Genomic DNA, 26991 nt, shown 5'->3' with positions numbered 1-26991 from the left:
ATTTTTTAATAGAGTGGGTCATCGTACCATTTTTTAAAGAATGAATATTGATAACACATATTAACGTCTATCTTTTTCGATTTTTCAAAAAATGATACGAAAACCCACTCTATGGTAAAAAGTAATTTTTTTCTTTTAATTTTTAAGATTGGTCTTAAAATGGCCAGTCCAGTTGTTTGCGTAATACTGATATCAATACAATCAGCTATATTATATCCTCTAATCAAGCGAATCGGTGGAGTAGTGGTAAGCGAGGAGTTCTTTGAACAAATGTCACTGTAAAAGCGGGTGTTCGAATCGTACGCGTTTTGAGTTTTTTTGTTTATCTTTTTGTTTACATTGTTAAAATGTAATTTTATTTTTATACTTAATAATATACATTGTTAAAATGTATTTTTCTTTTCTTAATAATTAAAAATTTGCTAATAATAACTTGAAATTATTTGATATACGTTTTTACTACTTTTATAAAATATGAAATGTATGTTATTCTCCTTAAGATTGCACGATCTCATATTGTAAACAGATTGTGATGTTTGTTGTGCATGCAAGAAATGATTAAATGGCAAGATAAAACGTTCCATCTCTGAATCCTTGAGAGTCTTGTTAACACAACAGGGACATACGCTGGACAAAAGCATGTAATTGTGCTCAAAATGCAGAATACAAGCTAAGTCAAACGTACAGTGTGCGCCTAATGAAAAGTCAACGATTAACTAGGCATGTATTTCACTTCTAATAGTATCTGCGGGAAAATCACATTACAAATGCGTGTTTTATTGTGAAAGAAAAAGCATAGTAGTTGTACCAGAAGACACATAGACCACTCGGACCAATGACCAACACAAAGTATGACCAGTGACGAATAACGAGTCCCCTTGTACAAGTCTAGCCCCCCCCCCCCCTTTCAATTTCAGTGATTCCAACGCCACTCATTTTTTTTTTGAAAAACTTGTCTTAAATACCTACAAAAGGTGTTGCCTAAATTCCTCCTGTTTCCGAAGCGGAAAAAATTGATTACTATATACAAATGGTGGAATCGACTCCCCCATACGCTTTGTCGACTCCCCTGCGTTAGGGGTTGTATATGATGACTGAGGTAAATTAGTAAATAAAATATTTTTAGAAAGTAATCAACATTTTTGTATTTAAACTCTTTAAAGTAAATCCACCCTCCTGTGACGTCATGCATTTTACATAAACCATGAATTCATTAAAATTATTGCAAGTAGATTTGTAATTTCTATGTTATGATAGGTGCACATCAAAAACTCAAATTATTGTTTACTTGGAGATATTTAATAAGCGTTCTTTATCCTTCTATTCGACATAATTCAATAATGACAAAGGGAAATAACTCTTTTCTACTTTTCTCTAAGTGATATATCTAAATGCTATAATTTTTCTAATGTAAACAATTTTTTCTTTTTTTAATTAATTTTAGTTTTCTGGCAAAGTAAGCGATAAAATTTAAATAGACAAACAAGTATCCATCCACTTATATTTAATTTTTAAACCAAAAAAAGTGATTTTCAGATGATAATTTCAGCCTTTGGTTTTTATTATCTTACATCTTAAATAGTATGGATACATATATATTTTATTTATTTTTTGATGAAATTCAAGTCTAATAAGTTAAAAAACAGTTAAGTTTTTAACTTTGAACCCATAATTTTATAGATACGGAGTTACCTTAAATGAGTACGTGATTGTCATTTCAAATTTGCCAGTTTAAAGTATATGTAAATACTATAAAATTTAAGCACAGTTACGCCTATTTGGACATTTTCATTTAGACAATACTGTCCACCGTTTAAATGCCCAGTTAACTCGTACGTTTATTACTTTTTATTAGAGGTATGAGAAGGTCATGGGCATTTGCAACGGCTGATTCCCCCAGATTTTTTAATGACGTATACAAGATTGCTGTTGCACTTAAAGTTCTCAAAGTAAGGTTGGTCCCATTACATTTACATGCTAATGGCGGAGTTGACAATCTCTGTTATTTATGTCTCTGATTTTTGGAGTATGATTTTTAATGAAAGGAACAGTTGTATCGTAATTTGTGTAGGTGATAAACGAGTTAACACAAAAAAGTAGTAAGTGGCGAACAGATTTATTTTTTACCTATTAATTTTGCATGAATCGCAAATGAAGAAAATCGTGTCAGATAAGTCGGTTTTAAAAATCAAAATGGCGACCGTGACAAATCTTTTTATTGTCAAAGGTTTCGGAATCTTATTGTAAAAAAAATATTTCTAACGTCAGGTGCCTGTGTTTGTTATTGGTATACAAATGTTCACTTTGTTTGTTAATTCAGCAGTTTTAGAGTTTTCAGGGTTTTCATAAAACTTTTATTACGGATACCGTCTGCCTTGTGAATTTTCCCTTGGATCACAAAATTGAATAAATCTAATGAATAAAATTATCTACTTTGATATAGTTGTTTGATTTTCCCGGTTAGTAGTTATTTTTAAAATTTTTCCTTGGGGTCTTACTTTACATAATATACTGTTGTGTCAATTTTTTACAATTATGAAGGCCTGGATTGAGTAAAATTTAGGCAAAGTATCAGTCAATTGCAAAAAAGCCAATTAACATAGATTGTAACAACTCATTCAAACTCATAAATTTTGGAAGTATATTTGAGGAAATCCAATTACAAATTCAAACTTTCAAGACCCCGTCTTTCAGTACTGGCTCAGTACTTTGATGTTTGATTTGTCGTCACTTCCGGTCGTCAACAGAACACTTAAAATTATATATTTTTCCTTATTTGTCCTATTTGGACTATAGCTTTCCTCTGCGTCTGTCAGTCTGTCTGTCTGTCTGTCCGTCTGTCTGTCTGTCCCACTTCAGTTTTCCACACTTTTTTTCTTTAGGCGTTTCAGGAATAATATGAAATTTCTGAACAGCTTCAAAATGTCAAACTACAGATCAAGTTTACACTTATGTAGCGTCTGGTTGGCATATTTTCGAGAAAATTAATTTTTTATATTCGACTTATTTGATGTTCGGGTTCGTTATCGGATACTGTATGTATTGAATAAACTAGGAACGTATGTAGTCATTAATAATATCGTGCATTACATGTACCATTCCTTTTATTGTTTCTAACAAACAAATAAGTTCTGTAAAAAAGTGTCAAGCATTGTGTTGTAAATTTTATCCACAGGTTTTTTTGGTATAATTACAATCGGGTTCGTTATCTGGTTAGTCTGTTGATTCGGGGTACAGAAGACAGTAAGAAATGATATTCTGCATTGTATGTGCATCTGCATTGTATGTGCAGACTGCATCTGCACTGCATTCTGCATGTGCATTGTATTCACAAATTTCTACCAGCAAATACTAAATGGACTTGGCGAAATCAGAGGAGATAAAATAAAGAGTATTATTTTACCCATTTTATTTTTTATTTAATTTCTATATCAACAATGTAGTTTGAATTTCCTCTGTTCTTTTATCTCTGATTAAAGCATAACATCTCGTTTATAATAGTTTTGAAATAGATGTATACTTCGAAGCTTTCATAGAATAATACAAGCCGGTAGGGGACTTGTTTTGCTTATGCAATACTCTCAGAATGCTTGTTTTATATATTTTACATGGAATGAATATATCAGTACACGATTTTATTTGTTAACTATACAATGTTAAATAAGCAAACATAATCTACTTCCGGTGAGTTATATCAAATATCTTAGGTACCTATCCTTTTTACGAATTTGATACCCACGAGATTTTAGTCACTGTAAATGACTGAGACACGAACTTTTCATTTTGTCAACCGTCACTTGCAGTACTCTTCGGAAGAGTTCAAACAATTCATGTTTTATCAAGTTTACCCGATTGTCTTTGGTGTTTCATCTAGCATGATAAACAGTGATGTACTTTAGGCAATTGTATAAAAAAAAAAACCAGCTTTTATTTTCATTAATCACCTATGTTCGTCCGTTTTCGGTCTCGAGACAAAAAACCTAGTTTCACCAGGATCTCAGATTTGGAAGAGAGTATCGATATTTATTCGTATCATATTAAACAAAATCGGATGGAAGACCTACTCGTTACTCATAACAAGATCTAGTTATCATACCTGTTGTTTCCCAGGTGAGCAATATGGCCAATGGGCCTCTTGTTTATCAAACCAATTACAGAAACTTTTTGAATAGTTATGAAAGAGCTATCCCACTCACTGCAACTGTATAACTGTTTCATTAAACTGAATATGTATATATTCATTATAACCCCGCTCTGCAGGCACCCTTTTGTGATCAGTCAGTCAGTCTGCCATCCATCTGTCTGTCTGTCTGTCTGAGATTGCTTGTCCAGAGCATTTTTTTTCTCCCCTTGGCCCAATCTGGCTTATACTTCACCCACAGAGTGCCTTTGGGTGAAGAGTGTGCGGTGACTAAGAGCCATATTTCTAGGTATAAGGTTAAGCTCATGGAAGAAGTATTAAGGTCTTTTGTTTCCAACGGAAATAGTTTTCGTACAGTTTTTAGCTCACCTGAGCTGAAAGCTCAAGTGAGCTTTTCTGATCACATTTTGTCTTTCGTCTGTCTGTCCGTAAACTTTTCACATTTTCAACATCTTCTCAAGAACTACTGGGTCAATTTCAACCAAACTTGGCACAAATCATCCTTAGGCAAAGGAGATTCAAAGTTGTGAAAATTAAGGGCCATACCCTTTTTCATTGTTTCTCAGGTGAGCAATGGGGCCCCATGGGCCTCTTGTCTTGATTTAATAAGCACATTTTTCTTCAATGTGGGGATGTTTAAAAAAGCGATGGCACTTGACAGGTGACAGGTTAAGATGTTAAGGCACGTGCTGTGAGGCGTGACTACGTAATCCTGTCTGGCCAGCACTGTCTGTAATTTTGAAAGTGATTTTGGAAGTCAGTGTTTATACAAGCTACTCATGAGGGTCTAGCAAGTAAAAAAGGTGTGAAAATCAATTGACAGGCGTAATCTTTCAATAGTATTGAACGGGGTATCATCAAATTTTATCGTCCTGTTAAATGAAGCAAGATTGATAGTTAAACAGTGTTTTGTGGTAAAAACAGACCGTCTGGATCCGGAACATGGAATTCCGGATAAATGAGACAAAATATAAAAAATTTGTTCCCAAATAAAATCATCTGTAAAATGACGTGTTTGGTTATTTGGCGTCCGGATATCTGAGGCCCCACTGTATATTCCTATAGAAAATGTACCAGTATTTTGAGATGGCCCCGAAAATGAGCCAAAGGGTTTATTTTTGAAACTTTGTAAATAAAATAGAGTTGGCATAAAGTACATATGGTTAAAAAATTAAGCCTTAGGGTAGAGTTTTGCCGTTGTAGTTTTTCCACAAAATAACCCAAATCAGACGTGCCTCCCTTTAAGGACGTTGGATCCTGCTATCAAAAGTCTTTAAGTTTTTTTCTTAAGTATTTTTAAAAAAATCTACACACATTGCTTAACCAAAATTCAAAACAAAATTTTGGGGTCTGTATGCTTCATTTGGTGCTATGGTGTATTTGGTGAAAGTGCAGATTGCACATTAATTACTTTTTCCTCTATATTTTTTTATCAGAATGAACCATGACATCAAATGCAAATTTAAACTTTTTAAAATAATTAAAATTGTCATAAAGAAAAATAATGCAATTTCTTTCTCTTATTTATATTTTGACCTTTTTGCAAAGATAAAACGCTAGTTTGATCCATTAACGATTTAACATGTAATGAAATTATTTTAAAATCTGAAACTCGAAAAACTCGAAGTTTGACTGTATATATGATTTTTAGCTCACTGAGACGAAGTCAGGGGGAGCTTATGCTATACCCTCGGCGTCGGCATCGGTGTCGGCGTCGGCGGCGTCCGGACCTGGTTAAAGTTTTTGTTGCAGGTCCTGTTTCTAAGCTATTACTTGTCCTATCTTCACCAAACTTGCATGGATGATGCATCTGGACCTACTTATGGACTTGAAAGACTTGGATGCTGAATCTTAGTCCTAAATTTCAGATGCTGGAGGAGGTTAAGGTTGTTGGACCTGGTTAAAGTTTTTGTTGCAGGTGCCCTTTGATAGCAATATCTAAGTTACTGCAGGTCCGTATTTCACCAAACTTGCATGGATAGTGTGTCTTATGATACTGATGCACCAGACAGGCTGAAGTGCTGAATCTGAGCTATAGGTTTCGGATGCTGGAGGAGGTAAAGGTTGTTGGAGCAGGTTAAGGTTTTTGTTGCAGGTGCCCTTTGATAGCAATATCTAAGTTACTGCTGGTCCGTACTTCACCAAACTTGCATGGATGTCTTATGATACTGATGCACCAGGCAGGCTTGGGTGCTGAATCTGAGCTATAGGTTACAGATGCTGAAGGAGGTTAAGGTTTTTAGAGCTGGTTAAAGTTTTTGTTGCAGGTGCCCTCTGATGATTATATCTTAGTTACTACTTGTCCTAACTTCACCAGACTACCATGGATGGTGCGTCTTATGATACTGATGCACCTGACAGGCTTGAATGCTGAGTCTGAGCCATAGGTTTCAGATGCTGGATATGGTTATGTTTTTTGGAACAGGTCACATGTTTAATAGATAATAGTACTATTTCAAACTTGCATAGTTGATTAAACTGTAATATGAATGAATCACAGAGGAAGCTTCAGATGCAGAGCTTTATCTCGATTATCAAGGATGCTAAAAAATATATCTTAGTTATTACAGGTCCTAACTTCACCAAACTTGAATGGATGGTGTGTCTTATGACACAGATGCATCTGACAGGCATGGATGTTGAATCTGAGCCATAGGTTGCGGATGCTGGAGCAGGTTAAGGTTTTAATTGCTAGTGCCCTCTGATGATTATATCTTAGTTATTACTGGTCTGAACTTCACCAAACTTGCATGGAGATGCGTCTTATGTATACTGATGCACCTGACAGGCTTGAATGCTGAATCTGAGCCATAGGTTTCGGATGCTGGATGAGGTTTAGTTTTTTTGGAACAGGTCACATGTTTTATAGATGATAGCTTGCATAGTTGATTTAACTATATTATAAATGAAACGCAGAGGTTGCTTCAGATGCAGAGCCTGATCTCCATTATCAAGGATGCTAATGAAATTTCCTACCTCACTCAAACCAGCTCGAAAGATAGATGTGTTTGTTGATGATAGCTTGCATAGTTGATTTAACTATATTATGAATGAAACGCAGAGGTTGCTTCAGATGCAGAGCCTGATCTCCATTATCAAGGATGCTAATGAAATTTCCTACCTCACTCAAACCAGCTCGAAAGATAGATGTGTTTGTTGATAAATGATATAACATGATTCCTATGATATAGTATTGTATAATATGAAACATTATTGTTTAATATGATACAATATAATATCATATGTAATTTAATAAAAAGTTATATGATACGATATGATATTGTATCAATTTTTTTGATATTTTATGTTATGATATTGTATCATGATATCGTTATGTATAGTATTGTATATTATGATACAATATTGTATAATATTGTATTGTATTATTGATTTATTATTTTATCACATGATACTATTACATGAATAAGATATTGCAAATATAATATTGTATCCTATGATACAATATTGTATATTTTATAATATTGTATCATATTATATTGTATAATGAAATTATATGATATTAGTTTCTGTAATATAGAATTATATCACATGAAATTGTATAATATGATACTGTAATATTATTACTTATTAGGTTAGTTACTGACTCACTAATTGTAGTGAGTCAGTAACTTACCTAATAAGTGTTTTGTTTTCCCGAGGACTATCAAGCGACATATTTATTCACGAATAGCGATGATCTACGCAAAGCCATGTACAAGATGCCTAACATCTCGTCCAATTTAACTCATTTAAACTCTTCAAAATTTTCAATCTCACCTAAATACTCTTTAAAAATCCTTGCTTCACCCATGCTTACTTACAATGTTTTGTTGCTATTCAATTTTAAATGTTTTCTCCCTTTCCTCTGCAGAGATTTGAGAAAATTTCGATGCTGCCATTTTGTTCTGCTCCAGACAAAACAATGTGACGTCAATATTCTAAGGGCAACTACTCTAATTTTAAAGAATTTCAAAGGGCAACTACTCCAAATACTTTAAGAACTTACGACATGCGGTTTATGTATTAAATACTATGAAATGTCGAAATGAGTAAGCGAAGCGTCGACCAATGACGGCCATATTGCCTAATATTATTTCTCACAAAACAAATATAGAGATATATGAGGCAATCACGTGCTATGTTTAAACCAATGAAAATGTGACATTTCAGTCCAAGGGAAAACAATATGTAATATCGTATCATACGATATTGTATAATATGATATTGGTTTATTATATGATATATTATCACATCATATGAAATTGTATTGTATGATATTTTAAAATATATAATTGTATCATATGATACAATGTATAATATAAAATTGTATTTTATAATATTTTACTTTTAATTATCACATAATATTGTATCATTTGATATGATACAATGTTGTATCAAATTATATTGTATCATATCATACAATATCATATTATGTATCAAAAATGATACAGTATCATACTATATCATACTATATTTTACAATCTAATATCATATGTTTCAATGTTATGATGTATTATGTAATATGATATTGTAATATAATACTATATTGTTTTATATATTATGATATTGTATTATTTGATCAAATACAATAACTTATAACACAATACAATGTCATATCATACCTTACAATATCATATCTCATCATTGTTTATTATGGTATTTTATTGTATTATATGATATATGTATCATAAATGTTGTAAATATGATAGGATGCAATATTAAATTTTATATTATTGTATTGATTAACATATGAACATATGATTATCATACAATTTTTTAACAGAAGATATATGATATTGTAACAAAACAGAATCGGATCCATGAATATCGAAGATCATAAAGTATGATTTTCATTTAATATGATAAAGGTGGTCTCATAAGGTGAAGTCTCATAAGGGTGATGTCTCGTCTCGGTGAGCTTTGTAATCTGTGATTACCTATGTTTATATAATATGATAAAAGTGGTCTTATAATGGTGATGCATTGTCTCTGTGAGCTGTGTCATCTTTAATAACTATATTTAATTGACTGCTTTATTCATTATATTGTAGATAAATTCTAAACTTCTAGGAGAAAATGCTGTAACCCAATATAGGAAGAGTGGAAGACAGCAAAAAAAAAAGTGTGCTGAACCTACACAGGAGGAAATTAAACAGACAGAAAAATTAGATGCCAGATATGATGAATGGGGAAAAGGGTAAGGACATAGGATGTATGTAGACTGAATATCCCACGTTGGTGCAGCAGGTGCCCATACCTGTGCAAAATTCGTGCCTGGCCCAATTTTTTTTTTTATTATTAACGAAGTAATACAAGCAATACATATACAAATATTTGTTATGTTCATGAAATAGATTTGATAATCAAGAACAATAGAATATAAGTTAGAATAGAATATAAAGTTTTGTGAAAATATGTTGATAAATATCAAATAAGAGACTGAAGCCAGAAATGGAAAGGCTAAATAACTGTAAATAAAAACAGAACAACAAATGTTGTATGTGTTCCTGTCTTGGGTTTCTATTAAATGTGATAAAAACTAAGAGGTGGAAGAAGAAGAAAGAAGGAAAAAAAATGTTTGACATTAAAAGTATATATCAGTCTTATGGGGAAACCATTGATACCTAATTTGAAGGACCAGCCCTTTTTCTTCATAATTATTAAAGTTCTTTTGAATCAAATACATTTTGTGTAATAAGTAATAACAAATTTGTTACCATTCTTTAGATTTTGGCAGAAGATCATTTAAAGTGCTGCCCTATAACTTCTTTTAGGAAACGGTTAACAAACAAAATGTGGTTGCATATTTTTTAGCACTGACAACATTTACAGCATCTTTTGTTCAATGATGCTTTTCAAAATTATTCTCAATTTTGAGATATTGATGATCAAAATTTTGAACTTCTGGCCCCTAAAAGTCCTTAATTACATAACAGAGGAGCAAACACTTATCATGTATAGATAAACAATGTTACGTTGAACATAATTGCTACTATAACGTATCACAAAATATTTCACAGTTAAAAATTATCACTAAAAGACTGTAGAGCCTTCTCAATCCCTAATTTAAAGGGCCAGCACCTTTTTTTCTTGGTGTTAAATAAAAGCTCATTTCAAACACATTTGGTTCATTAAGTGTTTACTAATCATGTATCGTTCACAAGATATCTGGAAAAGATCGCTTAAGGGGCCAACCCTATAACTCCTTTTAGGGACCGAATAACAATCAAATTATGGTTGCATATCATTAGGCACATTATTTTGAGCATCTTTTGTTCAATATTGCTTAATATCAAAAATTTTCTTCATTTTGAGATATTGATGATCAAAATTTTGGACTTCTGGTCCCCATAAACCCCTTAATTACATTACAGATGAGCAAACACTTATCATGTATAGATAAACAATGTTACGATGAACATTATTTGCTATTATAACGCATCACAAAATATTCACAGTGAAAAGTTATTATTAAAATACCATAGAGCCCTCTCGATCCCTAATTTAAGGGATCACTCCTTTTTCTTGGTGTTCAAGAAAGCTCTTGTTATTTCAGACACATCTGGTTCAATAAGTGTTTACAAGTTATGTACCGTTCTTGGGATATCTGGAAAAGATCGCTTTAGGGGCCAGCCTGTACGGCGTAGTGACTCAGGTGACCTATTGCAATTGGTCTTCATTCGTCTCTGTGCGCCGTGCTTTAACAATTTTATATTTTTAACTTCTTGAAAACTACATGACCAATTGATACCATTTTAAGTGTGAAGCATCTCTATGGTAAGAGGAATCTAAATTTTAAAATCCATGGCTCTACCTCCCCCAGGGGGCCACATAGGGGCAAAATATGCCAAAAAAACCAAAATTTTCAAAAATCTTCTCCTCTACTTCTACACATGGTTATGATGTCCATGAAGCCCTCTACCAAAATCGTGAAATCGATGGCCCTTTGGTCAGGAGTTCAGGCTGTAGGGTAAGGCCACTGTGGCCATATAATGAGTATGTATTTAATCTTAGAAAATCTACTTCTCTACTCCCATTTATCTATACTACTATATTAGAATAATAGACTCAAATTTTTTGGCTTTAATCGAAATCGGAAGAGTACTGTCTTTTGTTTTATATATTTTTAACATCATTGGTACTTGGAGATTACCAATTTGTTTTTATTTTTTCTCAATTAGGCTTCGCTAATTAATAATCAACGAAAATTCCTTTAAAAAATCCAGAAATTGTCTGAATTGTTCGTATTTTACAATCTTGCGCACGTGCATTACATTCACGCTAAATCACGGGATGCTCTTTATAGTGTAAGTTTCCATAAACTACTATATTAAAATAAAAGACTAAAATTTTGGGGCTTTAATATTGAGAATTTGGAAGAGTACTGTCTTTTGTTTTATATATTTTTAACATCATGGGTACTTGGAGATTACCAATTTGTTTTTATTTTTTCTCAATTAGGCTTCGCTTATTAATAATCAATGAAAATTCCTTTAAAAAATTTGAAAATCGTCTAAATTTTTTGTATTTTACAATCTTGCGCATGCGCATTACATTCACGCCAAATCACAGGATGCTCTTTAGTTTATGTTTCCACAATATCACATTTGCATGGATAAACTCAAAAACGATGATACAAGTACATGTAAATTTTTATTTAAAATTTGCTTAATACTCTGTGTATGAAAGAAAATACGGGAGATAACTCTAACTCGGTGCGTTAAATCAATCGGAACAATGAGTGATGATCCGATTGTGTGTTTAATATGAAAAATTCCAATTCTGAATGTCAACATGGTGTGCAAATGATGTATCTATTTCGTAAATGCCCGACATACATAATATGCAATGTCAACCCGTGCAAGTACGGGTCAAAGTCTAGTATTTGAATAAAACTGAGTGCATGGTTATGATGTCCACGGACTCCTCTACACACCACAGCCTACTCAATATTCAGGGTCATGAACCCTGGGGAGCATTCATTATTGTCTATAGTCCGTTTCTTAATCTTATTAAAATAAATAAATTTAGAAAAGTTTTCAGAGAATTTTAATTATGCATAATACATACAACAGTGAGTAAAGGCATGAAAAATGCATGGAAGAAGTACATTTATTTATCAAATATAGTAGGCTGGTACATGTACCTGGTGAATATTAAATTTATATTACTTGTAGGTACATGTATAAATCTACACAACTATATTCAATTAATACACTGTATTATGTAAATTGAAAAAAAAATACACAGGTTGTAAGCATACCTGTTAACCCTCCTGCATTGCGCGGGAGACTCCCGCAAAACGGCCTAAAAATCTAAGATCCAACCTTTCTCCTATAATTGTATTTGTCTCCCCCATACCCCCCCCCCCCCCAATGCCGAATCTTTACATGCAAATTTCAACATGCACTGCGGGTTTCCTCTGATTTTGTGACTCAAAAAGATGCTGTGTAGCTTGAATATATCAAAATCCATCCAAGTACTGTCTACCGTGATCATAGTATGACATGTTATAGCCCAGTTTTCTTTTAATGATTACTTCTTGATTTTACTTAACTCAGTTATGTATTTAGTTATGCATAGGCCTTATACTGTGGAATCATTAGAATTCGTGGTGGCTCAATTTTCGTGGTATTCGTGGGTAGCTCTCACCCATGAATTTAGATCCTCAATGAAAAGTAATCATAAAAGGTTTGGTTTACCTACTGAAACTGAAAACTGACTCATCCACGAAATTAGATCCCCACGAACAAGCAAAAAACCCACAATCCTCGAAAATTGGCCCCCACGAAATTAAATGATTCCACAGTAAAAAAATAAGTGAAAGCTTAAAACATCTTGAATTTACTCTGTAACACCAAAGAAAACAGTAACAGCCAGTGGTGTAACTTAACAGGTGCACAGGTAAAGCACCCAAGCCACGTGCAGTGAGTCGTGACTAATTCTGTCTGGCCAGCACGGTCGGTAAAAATCAAAGTGAGTTTGGAACACTGAGTGTCATACAAGCTACCAATGAAGTGAAGCTCGAGGAAAAAGTGTAAAAGCATTTCACAAGAGTTTTTAAAGTTTATAGTAACGGTACTATGAATTACAGGGATGCTATAGACATTACAACAGAGATCATTTTTAAATGATACTGGAGAAATACATGTTAAAATTGTTTTGTGAATTAAAAATCTATCCTATATATAAGGCAAAAAATAATTTTAATGAATATTATTTTCTGGTATTTTCTTAACTGGGTTTCACTGCAAATTCAAAATAGGCAAAATAAATTTTCTGTGTTTACCCTAGATGTCAGCATGCAGTGATGGTTCAATACTGAACAATAGAAAGACTTGATATAAAAAGTGGCACTATATTGACTTCTTGTATTGTACCATGCAAACAAAATAATAGTTTTCTGAACTTGTACAGCAACACAAGTTGTAATTGCACACTGGTAGTCATAGAAATGATAAAATTTAAAATGATTGCAACTGCATTAATTACAATGGTAATATAAGGTATCTAACAGTATTTATATATATATATTTGCATTTCACGTGAAAAAACGTTGTTTACGCAAAATCTCCCCCTTAGCCAAGTTGGTAAGGGGGAGAATCTCCCACATAGCAACTTTGAAAGGTTAAATGGTATGTGTAAGAGATCTTTTTTTAAGGTCAGACAACATGTTCCTCAAGAATCTTTTTTGTATCTCCTCGTAATAAAGAGTTCCAATAAAAAATATTAATTTTATAATTACTTTAAAAAAGATAAAAATTTACTTGGATTTTGTTATATGTCTAGATGGTCGAGTGGTTAGAACCGTGGCCGCTCACTGCCAGACACGTATAGATTCTAGAGATCGTGAGTTCAAAGCCCCGCCCCGGCGGAGATATAGTTCTAATTTAGTGAATTTTGCTGTGCTGTAGATGTATTTATTTTTATAACAGCAATTCAGTGTATTTTCAAGAAGATTATATAGAAAATTGCATACTCTAGTATTTTGCAGAAATGCCTGGTAAGGTACCGTAAATTTTTGCAAGAAAGCTTGTCAAAGTAGTAGTAAACCATTAACAAATTCCAGGAATAGTTATCTAAAATTGAGGAACGTGTCATCTGACCTTAAATGAATTTTCTTAAAATGAAAAATAAATTAATGAAATTACATATATCATTCTAAAAAAAATCATAATACTAATAGACACAAAGTTCAACATAAATAAAGTGTACAGCAATTTTAAAAGATTTAGATGTCATTTTTCATATGAAAGGTAATTAAATAAAACTCCATACCATTTAAACAATGAAAATGTTGCAGAAGGTCTACTTGTCTAGTTGAATATAATGAAAATAAATTAATGACCCTGTATACATCATTTTAAGAAAAAAAATAAAAATAAACATGCTGTTCAAGAAACTAAAGTGATATATTACAGGGATCAATAGGAAATACTGTACAGCAATTTTAATCATATATTGGATTTGTTTCCAAACATTGGAATAAAGGGGAAAAAACTTTTATATCTTATTTAGATTAAATAATATTCTTAAAAAATAATAATATTTGTATTTGATGGCTAAAACAGAATATTGTTCTGTCAATTTCTTCTATTCATGAACAAGACCTATACATTTATCAGACACTTTTATATATATTATGTCCATTTCCCATTGTTACTAAGTATTTTTGTTCTGTTTGTATACAAAAGAGTATATTAAAAAAAACTTGTAAAAAATAGTAAGTCTAAATTTCAATTTAAAAACAAAAGCTGTTTCCAAAAATGTTACATGTATATGAATATGTTATATAAAAACATATGTTAGATGGATGGGTAGGAAAAATACAAAATAAGTGCACTCGATAAACAGTTTTTGGTTTTCATTATGTGAACACTTATTGTTGAAACAATTCATCCAGTAACATGTAAAGTTATGTAACATAAATAAGAATGTTATGAATGACGTGTTTAGAACAAATTCTTCTGTGGTTGGCTCCATAAATCATGAAAAGATGGTGTGAGTTTGTAAAAAGGCAGAATAAGGTTCCATCCTAATCCTCATGCATTCCATTCAAGAAATATTCATTAATGTCATGGTTTGGAATCTAAAATAGAATAAACATAAAGTGTTAAGAGAATTACATGTAATTTTTGCAAACATTGTGCACTCATCAAATACTTATATATTCAAGAATGTGCTATTACTAACAATGTAATCTTTTCTAATATTGTATATACATGTATTACATCATTTTGCCACTAAAAAAACCCAGCTGACAGTTTCTTTTTGTTATATATACAGCGTCAAAAGATAGTTGCATCATGTGCATGTACTTTCAGTAATCTTAAAAGCCGTAAAAGCCAAAAGCAATTAAGTCATACAAAACACTTTAAATTTGTCAAATGATTTTACAAATGAAATATATACTAATATTCCAGTAAGACACAACTGATATATACTTTTTAAAGCAGTACAATGTATCACTTATACGACAAAACCAGGAAACCTGGCTCAATCAATTCTGCACACACATGATAAATGTAATGAATGTGTAACTTCAATGGTGTAACTTCAAAGATATTTAGATTTCCAGTGGACAGAAAGATATTAAATATATTGAACAAAGATCAAAGTCATAAACACTTATGTAACATATGAATGTCTGTATAAGTTGCAACTATCAACATTCTATGTACACCAAAATAAGATTGCGTCTATTATAAAAACTAATCTGAAAAACATATTTCCAGCAGAAGAAATTCATGGGATTTTTGCAAATCCCATTTTCTCAGAGAGTGTAAAACACATCTCGTTAAATTTATAATATTTTCAAACTCCTGGTATTCCTTTCAGAGGTTCCCACCACTTCAAATACAGATAATCATGCAGATTTGCAACAATATGCCCATACAAACCTTTCCATTTTACACAAGACATTGTAGCTATTTAGATGATGTTGCTTGGCTTTCAATCAGCTTAAACCAAATATATATGAATATGGAGGACAAGTTGTAAGTTTATTACATGACAAAGAAGTATCTTCTGGACTATAGCAATCTGACTTGACAGGGTCATTAGCAATATCAAAATGACAATATTTTCTATATTCCTGATCTTAAGATCATCTGGAGGCCGCAGGTAAACCTGCAGATTAGAAGAAAAAAGATGCACTAGCTATCATTACAAAGCTAAATGCTGTCATTATCAAAACAAAAGGGTATGTCCTAGTTTACACTTTTTTATGGGCACATGTAGTTTCTGAGACATGGGTCAAAACATTACCATCATGATGATAACAGCTATAACAACTCATTTTAAAGTGGGAAATGACATATAACTATAAAATTTGTTATGGCTTTTCATACTTTCTTTCTCTTTCTCTCTCTCCATGATCTTTCTCCTTGATCTTTCTCCTTTTGTCAGCAATATTTCTAGTGCAATGAGGCATTATTGAAATATATATATGGTTCATGGAAGCAAGGCAATCAATAACAATTACATGTACACTGTAATTACTCTCTCTCTCTCTCTCTCTCTCTGAGAGTCTATCTCTCTCACTCATACTCTCAATCGTATAATGTTATAATTACATAACAAATGCAGACCCTTGATTCATAAACACTCTCATCGTTAATAGATAAATAAGACATAAAGTTAACAGTTTGAATGAGATACAGGTATCAAAACAACATGTACAGTGTACATTGTACGTGTCGAGGAAATTCTGTATGGAAATGACTGAAAGCATGACTGACACAAACTCAATATTCTAGGAAAAACATACAATATTTTTTTAACGTATGCTAGGTACCAATATATGTAAAAACTGACTATAATACACCTGCATACACATTTCAAAGTAAAACATGTCTTTCAAGTCACATTTCACAACGACCATTATTTATTAACATTTTGGTAACACATGCAGTGGAATTATTGCATTGCAGGTTTTTAAAAAGGTATTTATCTAGTTTTACAATGTAAGTGAGTATGTGCTTACCGATACATGGCTACCCCCTAGCACGTTTCAGATTGTTGACAAAATCAAAAACTGCTGTTCAGATGGTTTCATGCTGAACAATATTTATTAGTAATGAGATAAGGCTAATCACCCCAAACTTAGAATGCACATTGATAAACAATTGTTCTGCAACTTTATATAATTTAAAAAGCTTGCTGATAGAATAAACATAAATTTTTTTTATCTAAACTCCTCTCTCAATTTGCACGAGTCTCGATCAAACTGCAGGTCTCGTTAAAATCCCGTGAATGACGTATTCAGGAGTTCTCGGGGGCTTTTGGCTTTTCGTTAATATAAAAATCAGAAAGGCTCCGAATATGCTAATAAGGCTGTGAGGTGTGTCTACCTAAATTGTGAAATTCATGACCCCTGGGACAGAGCTTTAGCCCTAGGGCGTGACCAATTTAGTCATATAGTAAAAAAGTATTAAATCTTTGAAAATCTTCTTTACTCCCACACATGTGGCGAAAAAACTGAATGCATCGTTATGATGTCCACAAACTCCTGTACCAAAATTGTTAAATCCATGGCCCCTGGCCTCAGGTAGTAGGGGTGGGGGGGGGGGGGGGGGCAATATGGCCATATAGTGTTAATGCACATAATGTTTAAAAATCTTCTCTACAGGCACAGAACACAAAATAAAAACTAACTGAATATTTAGAAAAAATTTAGTAATATTTCATTTCACCTGCATGCAAGGCAGGGTTATGGCTGGGAAGGGGGGGGGGGGTATGTATTTGTCTTATTTTATTCTGCTTAGGAATTTCAATGAAAGAAATGAGTTAATTCACATGTTTAGAAAAAAAATTACGAAGCTGTCCATCAAAGCTATCGATATAATATTGTGAAAGCATTTGAAAGGAGATCAGGGAAGAGGATTATAACAGTTAATGGAGTTATCTTCCATTGCTTCTTCAAAATGGAGTTATCTTCCTTCACTTGTTCATATAATTTAGTAATTAATCATTAAATAAAATGTAATTAAGAAGTTGTATGATCAAAATAGTTATAGTATATTTATCTGAAACAAAAACAGTTTTTAAATTTCTTAAAATAAACAAGTTGACTTATTGATAGTAAAGTAATAAGTAGTATACTAGCCACCTTGTTTTAGTTAATCTATGAAAACATATAAACATAAAACCCATTTTGATAGTTAACATACCTGGGAAAAAAATACTTAGTACGGAAGCTGTGCACCTTTTCAGTAGTAGGTCATACACTCTGATATGAGCGATATATCTTGTGCTATTTAACTACAGGATAAAGAGTCCTTTCCAAAAGAATTCAGGCAGGGAAGAAACTCAATTAAATTCATTTATGAGACTCCTGTACAATTTTTGTATGGGCTATGGTACTTGGGTGATTGTTAAGGCCTATTAGCATCTTGTTTTTGGAAATACTTATATAAATACTTACAAAAGGTGAGACCAAAATTACTCCTGTCTCCATGGCAAGGAAAATTGACTCCTCCATTAGTTGGAATCCACTCCCCCATACTCTTTGTTGACTCCCTGTGTTAATAGGGGTTGTATACAGTGCTGAAGTCAAATGATTGTGGGGAGTAATAAAAAACAGTTACAGTTGGATGTCAGATATATAGGTGTGACCTTTGAAAAGATATTTTTCAAAATATATGCACTTTTAAATGTGTTGATGCTTTGACTGTTATTATTGGAAATATTGACTCCCCTGTGTGAGGGGTTGTATACGGCGTACAGGCACGCACAAACTGAAACATTATGTATATAGAGTAACATGCTACAACAGAAAACAATAGATAAATAGACATTCAACTAAAAGTAACTGTAAGGTAGTCACAAAAAAATAACTGTATAGTTTACAGTCCATCATTTTCCGTTCATTTAAATTTTATGGTAGGTAACCTAATATCTTTTTTATAATGTCTATTTAATGCTGTTTTTTTATTATAGCATGAAGCAAAAGGAGGAAAAAGCAATTCGGTTAGAAGATCATGTTTATGAAATGACCAAACCTTTGGCCCGCTCAAAAGATGATCAAGATTTAGATACCATGCTGAAAGATCAGGAGAGAGCTGATGATCCTATGCTTACCTTTATAAAAAAGAAAAAGTTAAAGGGTTTAGAAAAGAAAGGTGACTTTTTTTCTCTCCAGTAGAGTTTACATGGGGTATTACATTTATGATATGCTTTGCAAACCTTCAGCTTTATACAGTGACAACAAAATTCTTATGTTTGAAAAATAAGAATATATTTTTTGTGACTACAAAAAATCGGTATTATAATAATAATGAATAATAAGTATTCTATGATATAAAACTTAAAATGTGTTTGTTTTCGATCGTTTTTCTTCATAGGGGTTCTGTATGAAATGACAATATTTATATAATGTTTTCGCATTAATTCGCGAAAGTTACGCGTTTATTAGCGAAACTAACGCGTTATATCGCGAAGATTCAGATTGTTAAATCACAATTTTTAGGATAAGTTATTGAGAGAAAGAGAGAGAGAGAGAGAGAGAGGTCTCAACATTCTATAAAATTTCCCATGGCACGTGGTCCAAGCACGAGTGCTGTTACAGACAAAAACTGTTATGCAATCGTTATTCACACATGTATACACAGATACATGTGATTTCCAATATGTCTGAATTCCATGTCTACATGCATTATTTTGTGTTCGAATATAGATGGTATACCTATTGCTAAGATCGAAAGCACGTACGATTTTTTTGTCACCTTCCTATGATAACGAGTTATTAATATTTCATTTTTTTCTGACTAAGGCTACTTGTATCAAATACTTTACATAAAAATCTATATTATTTAAAATGAGAGAGAGAGAGAGAGAGAGAGAGAGAGAGAGAGAGAGTAAATGTAGTTAATGAAATAAATAGGAGTCAGATTGAGAGCAAAAAAGATTCAAGTTTGAAGGCGGTCGTCATTACAATATTATAATTTTTTAACTCCAGAATGAAACTTAATTTAATGCATATATGAGACTCCTCCACAAGTTTGTGTTGGGCTATGGTACTCCGGTGACCGTTAAGGCCTGTTGGACTCTTGTTTGTAAAGTGATTTTTTACGGGAAATCGATCTCCCCTGTAGGTCAATTCTTCTGTTATATACAAGTGATATTTTATGAGAAAATATTGCATGCCAACACTACGACACGAGAGGGTTATATGTTTCCGTAAATACTGCAGTATTATCTCATACCTACGACATATTGTCTCATTATGACAACTTAGTACATTGTTAGAATGTTTTAGTTTCTCACACATACAACTTATTATCTCTTTATAATGCTTTATTATCTTATTATAATGACTAAACATCTTGTTATAATGACTTACTATCTCAATATAACAACTAATGTTCTCGATTATACTTGATACCAATCCCAATCAATGTTTAAATACTTTTTAAATTTTTAACGTTTAAATACAGCTTTACCAAAGTACAAAGGGCCTCCACCACCACCGAACCGATTTGGAATTATGGCTGGATATAGATGGGATGGTGTGGACAGATCTAATGGATTTGAGCGATCAATATATGCAAAAACATCAGACAAAAAAGCTGTAGAATTAATGGCATACAAATGGAGTGTGGAAGATATGTGAACATTTGTATATGTTGTGTTCAGGAAGTGACATTTATTATTGGTATCACAATGTGCAATGACAATATGGAATACATGTTAAAAAATAGTATGAAGACATTTATTTGTATTAGATATTTTATCTCTCATAAATCAAAGTGTCAGAATTACTAGTTTACTTTTTGAGTTTTTCTGAACACCTTTTCTATGACTTTCATTTGTCTGTCCATGTCTGTTAATATAATACAAGGGGGATTAAATTTTTAAGGTAGTCAATAACTATTATATTTTATATATATTAGATAGATCTAATAGATTGTAAGTTCCATCACTAGAATATTAACAGGGATGTGTTTTTTCATTGCTAAATTAAGATAGGAAGTTGTTGTTTTGCAGATCAATTGTATATTTATTAGAGATATGCATATTAATTTGAATTTGATTTTTGATAATTAATGAAAAAGAGACCAGCTGTTGAACTTTTTATTTGGAAAATGTCATTTTTTTTGCATGATATTGCGTATAGTATACCTTCATTGTATGGATAACTACTTTTTTTTAAGATAGAAAGTTGTTGTTTTGCAGATGAATTGTACATACATGTACATGTATATCAGAAATGTGCAAATAAGTTTGGATTTGATATTTGATAATTTATGAAAAAAATACCACCTGTTAAATTAAGTTATGTTTTGGCAAAGAATTGCAATAAGAGTACCCCATAACTGGGAAGGTAATTTTTTTTCAATTCAGGGTTGAAAAATGGATTATAGATACTGTTCACAATAAACCCTGCATATTTCTGTCTCATGGACAGCTTTTCTCTTGTTTCATATTTGATAACTGAAAGATGCTATAGTTAGTTAAAGGTAAATCACAACTGTATCTTTCGTACTGTCAAAACATAAAATAAGATGAAAGTCCCAACTGTGTTTCAGACTTGTCAAAAGTCCATAGTTTTTGAAAATACTAGATTGTGTACTTGCAGACAACCAATGCAAAACACTGACTCCAGTTTCAATAAAAAAATGTTTTTAGCTCACTGAGATGAGGACGAGGTGGAGCTTATGCTATACTCCCGGCTTCAGCGTCAGGACCCGATTATGGATTTTTGTTGCAGGCCCTGTATCTAAGTAAATACTTGTCCTATCTTTACCACTAAAACTTGCATGGATCATGCTTAATCTCGGCCATGAATTTCAGATGCTGGAGGATTAGGTTTTTGGATCATGTTAAAGTTTTTGGTGCAGGTGCCCCTTGATAGCCATTTCTAAGTTGCTACTGGTCCTCATGCTGAATGAGGTAAAGGTTTTTTGAGTTGGTTAAAATTTTTCAAGCAGTTGCCTGCTGGTAATTAAATCTTAGTTATAAATGGTCCGAGCTTTACCAAACTTGCATGGATGGTGGGTCTTATGAAACTGATGCTTGAATGCATTGATACATTTTATAATATATATTGTATAATTTGATACACTTTTCCATTATATGGTACAGTATTTTATAATGTTATATTGTAAATAAAATTATATGATACAATGTAATACTGTGTCAAACATTTTGTAATTGATGATATGATATTTTGTTTTCCCTTGGACTGAAATGTCACATTTTCATTGGTTTAAACATAGCACGTGATTGCCTCATATATCTCTATATTTGTTCTGTGAGAAATAATATTAGGCAATATGGCCGTCATTGGTCGACGCTTCGCTTACTCATTTCGACATTTCATAGTATTTTATACATAAACTGCATGCTGTAAGTTCTTAAAGTATTTGGAGTTGTTGCCCTTTGAATTTTTTAAAAAGTAGAGTAGTTGCCCTTAGAATATTGACGTCACGTTGTTTTGTCTGGAGCAGAACAAAATGGCAGCGTCGAAATTTGCTCAAATCTCTGCAGAGGAAAGGGAGAAAACATTTGAAATTGAATAGCAACAAAACATTGTAAGTAAACATGGGTAAAGCAAAGATTTTGAAAGAGTATTTGAAAGGTGAGATTGAAAATTTTGAAGAATTTAAATGAGTTGGACGAGATGTAAGGCATCTTGTACATGGCTTTGCGTAGATCATCGCTATTTGTGAATAAATATGTCGCTTGATAGTCCTCGAGAAAACAAAACACTTACTAGGTTAGTTACTGACTCACTACGGAAATATATTGGGTTGATCAATCTCATAGAAGGCTCGGCTTCGCCTCGCCATCTATGAGATTGATCAACCCGTTACTGACTCACTACGGAAATATATTGGGTTGATCAATCTCATAGAAGGCTCGGCTTCGCCTCGCCATCTATGAGATTGATCAACCCAATATATTTCCGTAGTGAGTCAGTAACTAACCTAATAAGTAATAGTAATATATGATAAAACAATATGACATTGTTAGATATGACACTGTATTAAAATATATTGTATCATAAATGATATCATGGTATTGTATCGTGTTATAAGTCATTGTATTTTATCACAAAATACAATATCATAACATATCAGTTTTATATAGTATCCTATGATACAATATCATATCATGTAATACATCACAATATTGTACATATGATATTATATTCTGTGATATAAGAAGTTCAAGTTATAAACTATCGTGTCATGTTATTTGTATGATTTGTATCATATATGGTACATTATATTATATTGTATATGATACAATAAAATTTGATTTAACACTGTATTGTATCATTTAATATCATATGATATAGTATATTGTGATAAAATTGTATTTTATATGATATTTAACATCATATTATACAATATCATATCATATGATACAATATTATATTTTAAATTATCATGATACAATATTTTGTGCTACAATAATTTTTTATGATACAATATCATATTATATCATTTTGTATTACATGAAACAATATTTTATGTAATAGTGTATTATATGAAACAATATTATGTATTACAATGTAATATGATACAATACTATATTATATGACAAATTATTTTATTGTGTCATATGTACGGAAGCGTATTAGTGCCACTCTTTGTTGTTGTTTTTTGTTTTTTTTTAAATTCCAACTTCAAAGTTGGAATTTCCAACTTTAAAGTTGGAAATTCCAACTTTAATCTTGGAATTTCCAACTTTAAAGTTGATTTTTCCAACTTTAAAGTTGGAATTTCCAACTTTAATCTTGGAATTTCCAACTTTAATCTTGGAATTTCCAACTTTAATTTTGGAAATTCCAACTTTAATTTAGATATTCAGACAGATCTTTTCTTTTAAACGTCATTTGTAATCCAGCTCTGTAATGGATAGAACTGTTTTAATAGGAGAATATTTTAAACTGGGTTTAAAGTATAGTGAAATTTTAAAATGCCTGGAAACACTTCAAGGATATGTCATAAGCCTCCGCACTTTGAAAAGAATTACTCGCAATTTAGGGCTCTATCGTAGAAAACACAGAAGTGATATTGTAGATATTGCAATGTTTATTATGGAACAATGTGGAAAACATGGCCAGATGCATGGTTATCGGTGGCTTCATTTAAACTGCTTGGAGGAAGGATTTGTTGTAGATCAGGAAACAATACGTGTATTGCTGCACATTTTAGACCCTGATGGCATAGAGTACAGAAAAAGAAGAAGACTAAGATGACGCGTCTACTCTGTTCCTGGTCCAAATGCGGTATGGCATATTGACGGGTATGATAAGCTCTCACGATATGGTATGGAAATTCATGGATGTGTTGATGGATTTTCTCGGCAAATAATTTGGTTAAATGCTGGTGTATCTAACAAAAACCCAAACATCATTGCAACTTACTACATATAAAGTATCAGAAAACATAACACGTACCCACGAAGGTTACGCGCAGACTTAGGAACCGAGAACGTCCATGTTGAGACTATACAAAATATTCTCCGAAGAAATCACAGAGATGAGTATGCTGGTAACCGTAGCTTTTTGTATGGTAAGAGCACGCAAAATCAGAGAATAGAATGTTTATGGGGAATGGTTCGCCGCCAGGGCATGCAGTATTGGATCAACTTTTTCCAAGAATTAGCTGAATCTGGTTTCCACGATGGGGGATATTTAGATCAGGAACTTTCAAGATTTTGCTTCTTGGAAATGGTACAGGTATGACAAGCAGATAAAAATTGTTTTCTGAAGAAATAATGATTAAAATAAAAAATACAGAGTTTTTGCAGTGTGTGATGAAGTTGAATTCAGTTTATTTTTTGTTTTGTCAGAAAACTTCCCTTTAATCCCTTAAGACAAGATTTTGGCCTGATATTAAAAATGGTCACCATAAAAGAAAAGATCACCATATTGAACCACAATAATATTATTTTAATTCAATAGATATACATGTAAATAGTTATCGACGATATACAAGTTCATGGGGGCATAGTTTGTAATCTCTGAAATAGTCATTATTCTCGCATACATGTATGGATGGTACCTTTCGGACCCATGAGAAGGCCTCGCGCTCTACTATAAATAATGATGTAGTTGATTTATGTCAATTATAATCAATTTCATGCGTTCTTGGTTTTGCAGAAAACCCTTGATGATATAAGTTTGATTTGGAATCGACATAGAATAAGACCATACAGACAAAGAATTGCAAGATGTGGACGTCCATTCATGCTTCACTACATGCCATCAGTATTTGATACCGTGAATTACGGGCTCGAAATAAATGAAAATGACATACAAGTATGCGAAAGAGAACTTGAACCGGTACCTCCTTTTCCGTGTAGCGAATTAATAAAAGAACTGTGCATCTGCATAATGGAAGAGAACGGTCTTGCTCAACCTCAACATCCAGATGAGATGCGAGAATTGTACATCTTCCTCAGAGAAAACATGATTAATCACTTATAGTTATCTTAACAAAAGTTTATTGATAACTTTAATTATTTTGAAATAAATATTTTTGTAACCCATCATTATTTGTGCATCCAAGCGATCGACTAAATGACAAAAGTACGCGCATTTGTTTTACTACAGTAACTGTCAAATGCAACGTTTAACTAGCTAATTAAATGTCAGATTTAATTTAAGTAGCTATAATAGGCAATTTCACATCTAGATTATTTCTTGATCGATCAAAACTAGTGCGAGGACTTGCACAAACTGATCGCAGATTTTTAATTAGTTGTGTACCATGGTAACCTTTACATATATGGAAAATTGGCTGTAGATATCGATCGTTGTTGGGGGGGGGGGGGGGGGGAGTAATAGAACTGGTATATGTGGGGTGTGTTTGGATTTGTGTTGTATTATATTCAGATGATAGATGACCCCGTCACCGGGATATGAACTTGGTTGGTACGTGATCAAATCTTCTGAGAAGCTCTTCGGTTTCACAGGATGTGATTACGTGACCAACCGTGTTCAAATCCTTATGATCTTTTTAGCATGCTCTTTATTTCTCAAATGATTAAAAACAAAAAATGAATCAGTTTTGTCTTTATAGCAGGAAGCACAATTTTAAAAATCCGGATTTTTTTTATTACTTCCGCTTTTAAGTTGGTATAGGACACCTGTCGATATTAATGTGGATAAAAGTACTGTAGCGCGACCGAGCGTGCGGTCTTATTAATATTTCTCCACTATTCTCTATAAATTAATCCATTTTAATTCACCTCTAATTTCCTTCTTTGGTAGCGTAAATAAAAGTCCAATTATCTATTAACAAATTTATTCCGAGTTACATATTTTTTAATAATTTTCACAAACATAGGTCACTTTCTAACTCTGACTCTCGAACTAGTTACTCTCTCGCACGCTTTCACCCATATATATATATACATAAAGGGGGCAGCTCCGCCGGAGCTGCTAGTACCCGGCAGCTCCTCGGTAGCTGCCGGTCAGTGATTACGTAATACACATACACACGCTTTTGTTGACAAACAAATCACTCTCTACAGTACATTATAATCAAAATAGTTTCATCGGTTTAGAATTTTCAAATATTGCAATAATTGGCTAAAAATATGTTTCAAAATTTGTTGGAATAAAAAAAATTATGAAAGTACCAGTGGGATTCGAACTCATGACTTGCAGATTCGTAGGTAAGCCTCTAACTCATTGCGCTACGGTGTTTGGTAACTGTAAACTGAAAACTTTTTCATCGAGAAACTGCTTATCAAGTTAGCTACCAATCCCAAGGGTTCTATTGAGCTAAAGTTGGTTTAAAAATTATCTATCATTTTTTTAGTTACAAAAAGTCTCAACCGAACTCGCTTGAAATTTTTTTTTCAAAGTGCGTTGATATGGTCGATATTAA

The 26991-nt window shown here is 32.5% G+C and overlaps 2 protein-coding genes across 3 annotated transcripts in view; both read left to right on the top strand.

Annotated features, from left to right (window-relative positions):
- The window catches only part of LOC128191718 (BUD13 homolog), a 74885-nt gene extending 53344 nt beyond the window's left edge, over positions 1 to 21541 (top strand). For both annotated transcript variants that reach the window (XM_052863934.1, XM_052863935.1), the window contains 3 exons: positions 9193 to 9338; positions 19082 to 19263; positions 20578 to 21541. In XM_052863934.1, coding sequence (XP_052719894.1) covers positions 9193 to 9338; positions 19082 to 19263; positions 20578 to 20753 — 504 coding nt within the window. In that variant the 3' untranslated portion in view covers positions 20754 to 21541. The remainder of the gene's footprint in view (positions 1 to 9192; positions 9339 to 19081; positions 19264 to 20577) is intronic.
- Positions 21542 to 23904: 2363 nt separating this feature from the next.
- On the top strand, positions 23905 to 25889 carry LOC128156857 (uncharacterized). The gene is made up of 2 exons (XM_052819175.1): positions 23905 to 24833; positions 25257 to 25889. Exons 1-2 carry the CDS (start codon positions 24708 to 24710, stop codon positions 25581 to 25583), a joined length of 453 nt encoding a protein of 150 aa, XP_052675135.1. The 5' UTR covers positions 23905 to 24707; the 3' UTR covers positions 25584 to 25889.
- The last annotated feature ends 1102 nt before the right edge of the window (positions 25890 to 26991 follow it).

This window comes from Crassostrea angulata, chromosome 7 (assembly GCF_025612915.1).
Source record: "Crassostrea angulata isolate pt1a10 chromosome 7, ASM2561291v2, whole genome shotgun sequence".
Lineage (NCBI taxonomy): Eukaryota > Metazoa > Mollusca > Bivalvia > Ostreida > Ostreidae > Magallana > Magallana angulata.
This window is presented reverse-complemented; position numbering and strand designations above follow the sequence as displayed.

What these genes read in the sequence shown, in the direction of transcription:
- LOC128156857 (XM_052819175.1), top strand. Translation starts at nt 24,708, where the DNA reads ATGGTTCGCCGCCAGGGCATGCAGTATTGGATCAACTTTTTCCAAGAA. An exon ending in GCTTCTTGGAAATGGTACAG is followed by an intron (nt 24,834 to 25,256) that starts GTATGACAAGCA and finishes TTGGTTTTGCAG; the next exon opens with AAAACCCTTGATGATATAAG.